The 13476-nt window shown below is 38.0% G+C and overlaps 1 protein-coding gene across 1 annotated transcript in view; it reads left to right on the top strand.

Moving 5' to 3' along the window:
* Positions 1 to 13476, top strand: part of KBTBD12 (kelch repeat and BTB (POZ) domain containing 12) — a 128725-nt gene that overhangs the window by 97109 nt on the left and 18140 nt on the right. Inside the window, exon 5 of the mRNA XM_006895207.1 lies at positions 10660 to 10857. Coding sequence (XP_006895269.1) covers positions 10660 to 10857 — 198 coding nt within the window. The remainder of the gene's footprint in view (positions 1 to 10659; positions 10858 to 13476) is intronic.

The following is a 13476-nucleotide window of genomic DNA, read 5'->3' on the forward strand; positions in this document are numbered from 1 at the left end:
ATTGGCACAGGATAGAGCAGGGTTTAGGGCTGTTGTACATAGGGTCGCTATGAGTCGCAAACGACTTGACGGCACATAACAACAACAACAACAATTTATAACATAGATTATGGCTTCTAAATTTGCACTCATTTTGTCTCATATGATCTTTATTGTTTGGAGCTATGTCTGTTGTGCCACAATCATGAGTCCCCCAAAGGACACCAGGGAGCCAAAATCAATGCAAGAACATGAGGGATTTTATTACAAGCTCTCGAGCAGGGACTCTACACACACTCCGTCACAGCGGCCACATGGCAGAGCCTCCAGCACTTCAAGATAAGGGTTTTTTTTATTGGTTCTGGGAGTGGCAAGGACTGAGAGAGGGGCAGGAAGATACACGGGGATTGGGGAACTTGTGAGGTAAGATGGATGCGGCTCATAGCAATTGGCTAATTTGAAAATAAACGGCCTCATTAGCAAGGGCGCGAATATATTTGGCTTACGCTGACTGAAGTAAGGTTCATACAGGAGGAGTTAGAGTCACTTCTTTGTTGCTGAGGTCCTTTCAGGAAGTGAACTCGAGAAAAACAAGGACAAAGGTCTTTTTTTTTTGTAAATTTTAAGTTGCTGGAATTTAATTTCTTTAAACACTCAGAATACAGAACCAGGGAATTACATTTGCAACTCTAGTAGCATATCTTCTTTTTTTTTTTTTTAATTACTCTTTTATTATTTTCTTTTTTTTCTTCTTAAGGTTTAGTTTTTTTAAGATAATTTTAATGAGCATTTACAGAGATTTTGGATTTCCATTCATTCATTGCTGTACTTCTCTCCCCCCCACCCCCACCCCCACCCCCCGTTCGCTCCTCTCTTTCAAAAGTAAAAGAAACACTCCCTCCCTGGTATCACAAGAGTCCACAATTAAGGTTGAATAGTGGAATGTACTTGGGGTGGTGGGAGGGGTGTGGGGGGATTGTGTCCCAAGGACAAAGGTCTTAAGATGGCAGCCAGACCAGAGATATATATAACAAATCTTGATTCTTATATATCCATAGGTCTTTAATCCACTTTGAGTTGATTTTTACGTATAGGTTGAGAGGTGGATCCTGCTGTAGCTTTCTGCAAGTAGCACAGTTTTGCCAGCACTATTTGTTGAAGAGGTTGTCACTTCCCCATTTGATGTCTGTTTCCTTGTCAGATACCAATTGAGCATAGGTGGATGGGTTAATTTCTAGGTTCTCATTATTGTAGCAGAACCATGCTATCTTGGTTATTACAGTGGTACAGTAGGTTGTAAGATCAGAGTGTTATATCTCCCCCTTCATTTTTGTTTTCAGAAGTGCTTTGCTTATTTGGGGCCTCTTTCCTTCCCAAATGAACATGCCTGGGTCTGGAGATGCATCTCGATGGTACAGCACGGTGGCTCATGTGCCACGACTTTCTGGTTCAGGTTCCAAATGAACTTGCCTACTATTGCCTTTTCTATCTCTTTGAAAAATAGTTTGGTATGTGTATTGGGATTGTGTTCAATCTTCCCATCAATAAACAAAGAACATTTTTCCATTTGGTTAAGTCTCTCATTATTTCTTGCAGTGGTGTTTTGTAGGTTTTTTTACAAATATTTTTGTGTCTTTGATTGGGTTTATTCCCTAGTATCTCAATTTATGGTTAGTTATTGTAAATGCTATTGTTTTCTTAGTTTCCTTTTCCGTGTTTTCTTTGTTGCTGTTGTTATGTGCTGTCGAATTGCTTGCGACTCATAGCGACCCTATGTACAACAGTTCTAAACTCTGCTCTGTCCTGTGCCAATCTCACTGTCTCCGACACATTCATCCCGATTGCCCCATTCACTCAATCAATCCATCTCCCAGAGGGCCTTCCCCTCCTGCGCCTGCCCTCCAACCTCCCAAGCATGATGTCCCTCTCCAAGGACCAATCCCTCCTTACAACATGACCAAAGTATGTCAGATAAAGCCCCAGAATCCTTGCCTCCAAGGATCAGCCCATTTTAACCCTCTCCAGGATGAATCTGTTTGTTTTCTTAGCAGTCCATGGCACCCTCAGCACTCTTGTCCAACACCAAAGCTCAAAAGCATCAATTCTCCTTCTATCCTCCCTGGTCATTGTCCAGCTCTCTGGCACATAACAAGTGACTGCAAAGAGCATGGCCTGTATCAGACGCACCTTAATCTCCAAAGACACACCATTGCTCTTGAGTACTTTAGAAAGGTCCCTAACAGCAGATTTTCCCATGGCAATACGTCTTTTAATTTCCTGGCTGCTGGTGCCAAGAGTGTTGATTGTGGAGCCAAGCAGACTAAAGCTGTGTACAATCTCGATCTCTTCACCATCCATCCTGATGCTGCCAATTAGTGCAGTGGTGAGAATCTTTGTCTTCTTGACATTGAGCCTCAATCCATATTGAAGGCTGCAGTCCCTGACCCTCAGCAGCAAGCACCTCAGGTTTTCTTTGTTACTGAAAAGAAATCCCACTTATTTTTATATATTGATCTTATATCCTGCCACTCTACTAAATTAATTGCTCTACCAGATCAAACAAGGGTTTTGTTGAGTCTTTGGAGTTTTCCATGTACAGTATCTGCATATAGTGACAGTTTTACCACTTTTTTTGCTGAGTTAGATGCCTCTTATTTCTTCTGCTTGTCATATTACCCTAGAAAATATTTCCAATACAATATTGAGTAAGAATGATTATGTATACTGCATTGAAACAGAAGAGGGAGAGAACAGGTTAAACGAGATACATGATAGGGTATTATGGTTATCACAAGAGTCCAGAATGAAGGTTGCCTAGTTGAGTGTACTGGGGTGGGGGGTGGGGATTGTATACCAATGAAGGAATTTTTCTTATATTTTTCAAAAAAAAAGGACAAACTGGGAGGAGGGGGGGCAAGGAGAAAAGTGCAACAATGAATGAATGGAAATCCAAACACTCTCTAAATTTTTATTAATAGTAGTAGTAGTAGTAGTAGTAGTAGTAATAATAATAATAGTAAGACTGGGGGGAAATGAGATCGTGAGCATCCTTACCTGGTCCCTGTTCGCAAGGTGAATACTTTAAGTCTTTCTCCATTGAGAACTATATTGACTCTTTGTTTTGCATATATACTTTTCACTATGTTGAGTGTTTTGATCAGGAAAGAGTGTTAGATTGTATCAAAGGCCTTTTCTGCAACAATTAATAGAATTCTATAATTCTTGTTATTTGTTTTGTTAAAGTGATTAATTACATTGATTGGTTTTTCTTATGTTGAACCATCCTGGCATACCTATTATGAATACTATTTGGTTATGATGGATTGCAAATATATATGATATTGGATTCTATTGACTAGAATTTTGGTAAGGATTTTTGCATCTGTAGTCATGAGAGTTATTGATCAGTAGTTTTCTTTTTTGATAATGTCTTTACCTGCTTTTGTTCTAAGGGTTATGCTTACTTCATAGAATGAATCTGGATTCCTTCTTTTTCTACTTTTTAAAAAAAATAACAAGTAAAATTGGTGCTAGTCATCCAAAAACTTCTCCAACAGGGTAAAAAGGGAAGCCATGGATTGGAAAAAAAAATTTGATAATGACATGTCTGACAAAGGACTTACATCTAGAATTTATAAATATTTGAGCACCACAACAAGATGAAAGTAAATAACCCAAATGAAAAATGGGCACATGATATGAACAGACACTTCACCAAAGAATACATTCAGATGGCAAACAAACACATGAAGAAATGTTCAAATTCCCTTGCTCTAAGAGAGATGCAAATTAAAACAAGTATGAGATATCATCTCAACCCCAGTAAGAAGAGCAAAATTTAACAGAACAGCAAACATCAAATGCTGGCGAGGTTGTGGAGAAATTGGAACCCCTATTCACTGTTGGTGGGAGTGTAAAATGGTGCAACCACTATGGAAGGCTGTATGGCACTTTCTCAAAAAGTTGCAAATAGAAAGACCATTTGACCTAGCAATTCCATTACTGGGAATTTACCCCAAAAACCTAACTGCCACCCAAGCAGATATATGCATGTCCATGTTTATTGCAGCTTTGTGTTCACAATAGCAATGAGCTGGAAACAACCCAAGTGAAATGGACAGAGCAACTCTAGTATATTAACACAATAGAATACTATTGTATTGAAAAACAAGGAATTCATGAAATAGTATGCAAAATGGATGATTTTGGAAGACATTATGCTGAGTGAAATATCTCAGCACAAAAGGACAAATATTGCATAGGGCCACTGTTGTAAAATGGGACTGACATCGGGGTTAAGGGAAGACAGAAAAAGGAGGGGAGGAATGATGTATATGCACTAAAACAGATGAGGGAATAACTGTTTAAGAGGGAAAATTGGTGCTAAAATTGGTGCTAGTTTGTCTCTGAATATTTGGCAGAATTCAGCTATGATGTTATCACACTAATATTTTGGGTGGCAGGAGGCAGTCTTCTTTTTTTTTTTTTAAATTGGTGTGCTTTCAAAGTTCATATACATTGTGTTTCACACTATCCTTCATTTACAATGTGTTTCTTATGGTCAATCCCTTTCATTATATTTTATAAAAATAATAATAATTGAACTATGCTTACCGTTGCCCTATATTTCCAGACCCCCAACAAATCTTTCCCATTTTCTTTACCCACTCCACCCCCTGCCCACCAAATTGTGGGTTGGGGGCAGTCTTTTTGTGACCTGCTCAATTAATTTCTTCTTTTGCAGTAGATCTGTTCAAGTTTTTTTACATCTCTTCATGTCTATCTGGGTAGGATGTGAGTTTTTAAGACTTTGTCCATTTCCTTTAGGTTTTCAAATTTATCCAAAAGCTTTTCATGCAATTATTATCAATTTAATTTTATCTAATTCTGTTGTAATGTCACCTCTTTCATTTCTTATTTGAGCTATTTTTTTATTTTAATGACTGTTTACAGACACTTTGGATTTTCATTCATTCATTGTTGCACTTTTCTCCCTACCCATCCCTCCCCATCCTATTCACTCTTCTCTTTGAAGAGTAAAAGAAAAATTCTTTCATTATCATACAATCCCTCCCCCCAAGTCCACTCCACTATGCATCCTTCATTCCAGACTCCTGTCATGATTATAATACTTAGTCATATATCGTTTTTAAACAGTTTTCTCCCTCACCTGTTTCAGTGGAGTATACATTATTTATTCCCTCTTCCTCAGACTCCCATCAACCCCAATGTCAGTCCCATTTTACAACAGTGGCCCTATGCAATATTTGTCCTTTTGTGACTGAGATATTTCACTCAGCATAATGTCCTCCAGGGTCATCCATTTTGTATAATATTTCACGAGTTCCTTATTTTTCAGTGCTGCATAGTATTCCATTGTGTGACTATACCAGAGCTTCTCTATCCATTCATTTGTTGGTGGACACTTGGGTTGTTTCCAACTTTTTGCTATTGTGAACAAAGCCTCAATTTTGTGTCTTCTCTTTCTTCTGTTAAGTTTGCCAATGGTTTATCTATTTTACTGACCTTTTCAAAGAACCAACTTTCTGGTCTTGCTGATGTTTTCAATCATTTTTCTGATTTATATCATTGATTTCAGCTCTTTTCCTTTTATTTCCTTTCTTCTAGAGACTTCATGGTTTGATTGCTGTTCTTTACCTACTTTATTAAGGTGTTAATAAGCTTTATTAAGCTTATTAATGTTGCTTCTTTTTTTTCTTTTTTATGTGTTTACCTATTGCTATGAACTTCTTCCTGAGACATGCCTTAACTATATCTCAAAGGTTTTGATATGCTGTATTTTCATTTTTGTTTGTTTCAAGGAACTTTTTAAATTCCTTTTTTATTTCTTCTATAACCCGTTAGTGTTCTAGCATGGTATTATTTAGCTTCCATGTGGAGTGGTTTTATAAGATTCATCCTCTTGACATTAATTTCTGGTGTTATGGCGTTGTGGTCTAAAAAGATATTTTGTATTATTTCAATCTTTTTAATTGTTTTTTTTAATTGGCTTGCTTTGTATCCTAACATATGATCGATTCAGGAAAATATACCCTTGAAAATGCATTTGAAAAGAAAGTAAATTGAGTTTTAGTTGGGTGCAGTACCGTGAATATATCCACAAGTTAAAGTTGGTTGATTATATATGATATGTTAAAGTCTCCTACCATTATTGTGATGCTGTCTATTTCTTCAAGTCTGTTAACCATTGTGTTATGTATTGTATATGTCTATAATTTATTTCATAAAATTTCTTGAGTTAGTCTTGTTTCTACAAATCCCTTCAGTTTCTATTTTTCTACAAATGACCTAATTTCTCCTTTGTATTTAATAGACAGTTTTATGGGGTACAGGATCCTGTGCTGGCAGTTGTTTCCTTTTAGCCTTCTCTATATGCCATTGTCTTCTTGCTCACGTGGTTTCTGCTGAGAAATCAGAACTTAATCTAATTTACTTTGCTCTCCTTTAAAGGTGATACTTTGTTTTTCTCACATTGCTTTTAGTATCCTATCCTTATCTTTTATTTTGGAAAGTTTTACTATGATATGTCTTGATATTTTTCTTTTGCCATGTAGTTTATTTGTGCTTCGCTGAACTTCCTGAATATGGATTTCCTCATTTTTTCATGGTACCTGGCAAGTTTTCTTCTAGTATTCTAAGTGCTTTTGTTGTTCCCACTACCCACCATGTTCTGGAATTTCAATCATAAATATGTTGTTCTTTTTGTTATTACTCCATATTAATCTAGTGTTGTCTTAATTTTTCTTCTGTCTCCTCTGTTTTTTCTTCTAGTATGCTCCCATTGCCTTCTGATTCACTGACTCTTTGTTACATCTCTTCTATTCTGCTTTTTTTTATTTTTTCTTTGTCCCTCTAGTATGTTGAAAACTTCTACCACTTAAGTCTGGAATGTATTTTCAAGCATTTCTGTTCTTTCTTGTATTGTGTTGACTGTACCATCTTGTCTTGTGATTATTTTTAAAACTTACTGTTTATCTGTAATTTCAATTATTTCTTTATTTTGCAATTTCTTTAGTAGTTTTTCATGCTCCTCCATATCAGTATAATTCTTCTGGCTCTCTATCTTTGAGATTTTTTGTTGGGTTTTTTTTTTTTTATTTATGGCTTCCATTTTTTTCCCTTACATTATTTGTCCCTTATTCTGTGTCTGTTCATACTTTTTCATCAATATATTTCTTCTGTTTCCTTATCTCTGTGATATTTTTTGGGTCTGCAATATGTTCTGCTTTTTTTGGGGAGAAGACTTGTTTTGTTTTTTCACAATGTTTGAGGCTATCTGCTGCTTTCTTGACATTATGTGACATTTTTCTTCACATAATGTGTTAGGCAGTTTCTGTTGTGTCTGCATAGGTTGGTGATAGTTCTTTAACTCTATAAAGCTATTCATTAGTTGGAGACCATTAGTTGGAGGCTTAAAGTGAAACATTTATGGGGGAGGGCAACTCTACTGGAAGTCCTTTCTGATTCTATGTAGAGGGAAAGTTTGCCTTTCCTAAGTCCTTCAAGTCTTCTCTAGCCTGTGGGAAGTATAGACCTATAGTAATTTTGCCTGAGTGTGACTCACCTCTCCTAGAGTCTGTTATTTTCTCGGTGGTCTGCAGTGCAGCCCAGTAACTCAACTGATGCAATTTCTTTGCAGGGGAGTCACAAATAGCTTCCTCCCTAAACCTCAATGTGTCCTCTCTGAGACAGAGTCACTCACCTGATTAGAGGCTCCCTCTCCTCCCGTCTATTCTTATCCTAGGTGATCTGTGGTGTGGTCCAAGAACCAGGTGCCCCAATTGACGCAGTTTCTCTACAGAGGAGTTTAAGTGGCTCCCTCTCTGCACCTCAATGCACCCTTTCTGGGAAGTGATTTCTTACTTGATTGCAGAGAGAGAGGTCTCCTAAAGTCTATTATTGTCCTCAGTGGTCTGCAGTGCAGTCCAGGGACCAAGTCCACCAACTCAGTCATTGATATTCTTTAGTAAGTGCTTCAAATCTTCACTTTGCACAAGCACTGTGGTATCATCTGCTTAATGCAGGTTGTTGATGACTGTTCCTCTAATCCTGAGCTATCAACTAAAAAAGTAATATTAATCCCAATTGAGTTAAAACCAACTCAAAGCTGACCCTCAAGTGAGGCTGTAAATCACATGGGAGGAGATTTTCCATCTTTATTCTGAGGATCCACTGGTGAATTGGAGCTGCCAGAGAGGCACACACCTTTGAGTCAGCAATGCAACTCCTTACAGAGTGTACTATAAGAGCTTCCCCCACCAGCAATTGTTGTTGTTGTTGTTGTGTGCCATCAAGTCAACTACAACTCATAACAACTCATGACTCATAACTCTATGAATAACAACTTTGAACTATGCCCTGTGATGAGCCAACTTTACCATCTCTAACACATCTAACCCCATTGCAACAGTCATTAGGTCAATTCATCTCATCTAGAGTCTTCCTCTCTAGTGCTCACCTTCTACCCTCACTAGCATTACATCCTTCTCCAAGGACTGGTCCTTCCTAAAAACATGCCTAAAGTATTTGAGACAGAGCTTCAAAATTCTTGCCTTCAAGGAGCAATCTGATTTCATCCTCTCCAAGGCAATTATTCTCTTGGCAGTCCATGGTATGTTAAATATTCTTTTCCACTACCACAACGCAAAGATATCAAGAATTCTTCTGTCATCCTTAGTAATTGTCTAGGTTTCAGATGCATAGCAAGCAATTGAGAAGACTCTGGCCTGGATCAGGCACACCTTGGTCTCTAGACTGGCATCATTGTTCTTTAGCACTCTGGAGAAGTCCCTGACAGCAAAGGTAAAAGGGACTAAATCATGACCATAAATAGATTTGGCAGACGGTACTTCTATATTTATATTGTATGTGCTAATGTACATATAAGTCCATCATGTATATAATAGAGCCAACAGGAGGCAAAGTTATGTAAATTTCTAAATGATAAACAAACAACCTAATATGCTGGTCAACTCACTGCCATCAAGTTGATTCTGACTCACAGTTACCGTTCGAGGCTATAAAACTTAACAAATGGAAGCTATACTAGTCCACCTTTCTTTCTATAAACTTCTGGTGGATTTTAATTTCTAGAGAAGTGTAGCTTATGGATTAACAGCACAACACACTAGAGACTACACCACTAAAGCTTCAGGACTACAGTTTCTAGGAATATAAAAGTCAACTGACATCGCATCAATCCCCTAATACAATGTTCTACATCTGAGTTTGCTGAGTAGTAACTGGGGTCTTAAAGTTTTGCAAATAGTTAGCTTCAACTATTTGCCTCTCTGTCTAGACAAAAATAGAATGAAGAAAACAAAAATGCATGGAAACAATTAGTCCGAAGGACTAATGAGCCAAAGAAACCTCACACTCCACAACTCTGAGACCAGAAGAAATAGGTGGTGCCCAACTCTCACTGTTGACACATCTAAAAGAAATCATAGTAGATCCTATACAGAGTGAGACAAAAATGTGGAACAAAACTCAAAGCCATAAAAGTTTCCCAGCTTGGTGGTCTGATAGACACTATTGGAACTCCCTAGACCATGACCTTTATTCACTCTTTGATCCTAAAACTAAATTCACTCCTGTAGCTTAGCTTCTACCCAAACAATGGACCTTCTGTAAGGTGAAAAGAAAGACCAAGAAGTACACACGCCTTAGAATAATCAACCACAGAAGATCAAAAGGCAATATTTTCCCAAGAATAAAACTCAAGAGGCCAGAAAGGGTAGGATAAAGGGATTAATGGAAATAAGAATCACTGGGAGGAGTTGGGAAGTTGTGGTTTCATGTGGGTATTATAATTAATGCCATAAAACAAAGTGTGTGTGAATGACTGGATGTCAAATCAATTTTTTCTATAAGCATGAAATCAATAAGAAGAAAGAAAAAAGAGCACCTAAGAATTTATTAGATAGGAGATTCTTGCATAATTTTTTTCCTGAAAGGTGGTACCTAAGGTCGTAATTATTCAAATGTTATCTCTGTTACTTGTGAATCTCTAGACTTAGGAATCTTAGTAGTATCTCATTTAAGATATGCCTTAATTTTATGTCTAAACTCCTTGTCACTTAGATATTTTGTGCAGCAATCAATCAATAGCTGTTGAATAAGTGTACCATTCTTCCCTCTCCTACTTCCAAAAAAAAAAAAAAGAAAGAATAAAAGAAAAAGATGTACTGGGTTTTTCTGTTTGGGTATTTCTTTGACCTCAAGCCCAAAATTTACCAGCACACCTCCCTCAAAACAAAGGTCCATCTCTAATTGTGAAAGATGCATGCAACTTAGGAAGAGAGAGAGTCAAATATTCCTAATGATGCACAGGGAAGTAATTACCAGAGCAGGATGCCCATTCTGTGAGTCAGCGTTTGATATTGTGGGATTATGGGTCGCAATGGAATCAGTCACATACAGAAGTGCAAGCAGAAGAGACGCTGTGAGCAAAAAGAATATTCAATTTTCTTATGGAGTACAGAATAAACATCATGTTTGCTTAGAAATGATCTTAGACAGGCAGGAAAAGTCAAAGGCCCTTACACCTGCAATACAATCATGGTGGAGCCGGTAGCAGGGGATCCCATGCGGACGTCGCTATCCACCACAGAGGAAAGATTCTTGATCATCTTCCTATCTGTCTATCATTCTTTACAGGTGGGATTGGCTGTGAAGGCAAAGACAGGGGCCAGGTTCGAAAGTGCCTTGATGCTGTGGAAATCTACAACCCTGATGGGGATTTTTGGAGAGAGGGCCCTCCCATGCCAACTCCCCTCCTCTCCCTCCGAACCAACTCTACTAACGCCGGAGCGGTGGACGGGAAACTGTATATCTGCGGGGGATTCCATGGAGCAGGTATGGACCCAGCTTAAATGTTCTGCAACCCTCTTTGTTGTTGCCTTTTGCCTCTCTCAACCTCGTCACTAAAGGACAATCCCATGAGCAGAGTGTGCACTGGGAAAAGCATGACCTTTAGAGTCCTCAGTCCTCACCAAACTTCTCTGAACTTGGGTTTCAAAACTATGAAATGGAGCTCTACCTCTACAGGCCAATGTAAGAATAAAATGAGAAAAGTAGAGGGTCAGTGAAAGAGAGGAAGATCCCAATGACTTCAAGTATATCTTGATGGTGAGGAAAGCACAGGATTCTGATCTGATGTTCATAGTGTTGTTATGATTAGTATTCGCTTTGACAGCACCTAACAACAACAATTTATAACACATCTGACATATAGCAGACACCCAATAAATATTAGTGTCTTTGAAAGGAGAACCTTGATAGTACAATTGTTAAAAGCATTTAGCTATTAACTGAAAGGTTCAAACCCACTAACCACTTGCTGAAGAAAGATGTAGCCGTCTGCTTTTGTAATGATTTAGAACCTCGGAAACCTAGGGGGCAGTTCTACTCAGTCCTATGGAGTCACTCTGTATTGGATTTAACTCAATAGCAATGTGTTTGGAGGTGGTTTATGAAGAGAAGAAACATGATTCAGGAAACATCTGTGCCTAGTTGTTGGAGTAGAAAGAAAAAACTAAAAACAAACAAACAAAAATCTGAATTTGATTTCTATCTGAGCAAGAAATTCTGCGCTTCAGGAAACTATTTTTGCCCACACGATTGTCCCTTGGAGGTTGCTGGTGGCTTAACGGTAAGGAGTTGTGCTGCCAACACAAAGGTCGAATACACCAGTTGCTTTGCGAGAAAACAATGGGCACTCTCCTCCTCTGAGATTTATTGGAAACCCTGGAAACCCCCTGGAGGGGCAGCTATGGGTCGGCTCCAACACAGTGGTACACGGCAACACAACAATTGTTACTCGAGGAAGCTCTGTGGCCTGGGGTTAAGGAATTGCATCAGCCAACCCCAAAGCAAGTTTGAACCCACTAGCTGCCCCACAGGAGAAAGATGGGCAATCTCCTCTCATGCAATTTATAACCTCTGGAGACCCACTGGAGAGTCAGCAATGAGTCAGTTCTGACTCAACTGCTCATAACAACAACTATCACTTGAAATAAATTGCTTGAAAGTATTTCTAAAATAATACCTATTTAATTGAGCTATAATGTCTTATGTGTTGGGCTAACTGAAAGCTATACAGCCATAGGAACCTGAGGGAAGAATGCTATGAGTTGAAATCAACTCCAGAGAAGTAAGGGGTTTTATTTTCACATTGACATGTATATTCTCACTCAACTTAGTTACCAGTACTGAATTTCACGACCATTGTTCTCTACAGTAAGAATTCATAATAATTAATCTAGCAAGCAGGAGTCAAAAATATGCATAAATCTAGCAAACAAAAGTCTCCAAGCTTTGATTAGTTGCATAAGTAAATAGGCAGAATGCAATTATATTTTAAAAAAATCACTGAATGTCTGATTCTGACCTCGCTAATAGGAGCACCATGCCACTGCACAGCCATGGGAAATAGCCTTCAATAATACTTCTATATTGGAAACATGCCAAAATAAATAGATTAAAATAAAACTGACACTAAAGCCAATTAGGACATTTTGTAAACTGACCTTCATTTTATAAACTCCTAATTATATGTAAATTAAAAATAGAGTTTTTATTACAAATTAGGGAATTAAAAGATAAAGAAACTAGATGCACTGACTAGGCCTTTAGTGTGTGTGTGTGTGTGTGTGTGTGTGTGTGTGTGTGTAGTAAAATACATTTAACAGCATATTTGCAGTTTCAAATATTTTATGTGTATAATTCAGTGGCCTTTTGGGTTACTTTTGTTGATTCAAATAAATTGATAAAAAAGACACATTTTCCCCCTTGCTAATATGGGAAATTTTAATATGATATTAGATGCTGTTATGGAACTGTTAGCTTTGGTAAGGTTAATAATGGCATTGTGTTTTTATAAAGACAAGAAAAACAGAAGAGGCTTTAACAATTACAGATTTTGTGGACATAAATGGGTGAAAGTGATATTATATTTGAAATCTATATTAATATCCTCAAGCAAATATGGATCTTTTGGCTGGAGAATGCTTGGATGCTACCAAATCAACGTCAACTCATCCGTGCACAACAAACAGGTTAAAGCCTTGCCTGATCCTGCTGCTGTGCGTAAGTCCACTGCTGCAACCACTGTGTGCATTCATCTCGTTGAGGGTCTTCCTCTCCTGCACTGACCCTCCACTTTCCAAGCCTGATGTCCTTTTCCAAGGACTGGCCTCTCTTGACAACATGCCCAAAGTATGTGAGATGAAATCTCACCATCCCTGTCTCTAAAGAGCATCCTGGCTAAAAGTAGTTCTTTAGAAATGATGACAATTGATTTTTATGGTTAGCACAGGAATCCAAAAGGCTGCTCAGAATGACAAAGCAAAATACTACAATGAAATGTGCGAGGAACTAGAGTCAGAAAATCAAAAGGGCCGAACTCACTCAGCATTTCTTAACCTCAAGGAACTGAAGAACAGATTCAAACCTAGAGTTGCTGTAATCAAGGAT

The sequence above is a fragment of the Elephantulus edwardii genome, unplaced genomic scaffold, assembly GCF_000299155.1.
Source record: "Elephantulus edwardii isolate Elephantulus edwardi_28Jun2011 unplaced genomic scaffold, EleEdw1.0 scaffold00161, whole genome shotgun sequence".
Taxonomy (NCBI): domain Eukaryota; kingdom Metazoa; phylum Chordata; class Mammalia; order Macroscelidea; family Macroscelididae; genus Elephantulus; species Elephantulus edwardii.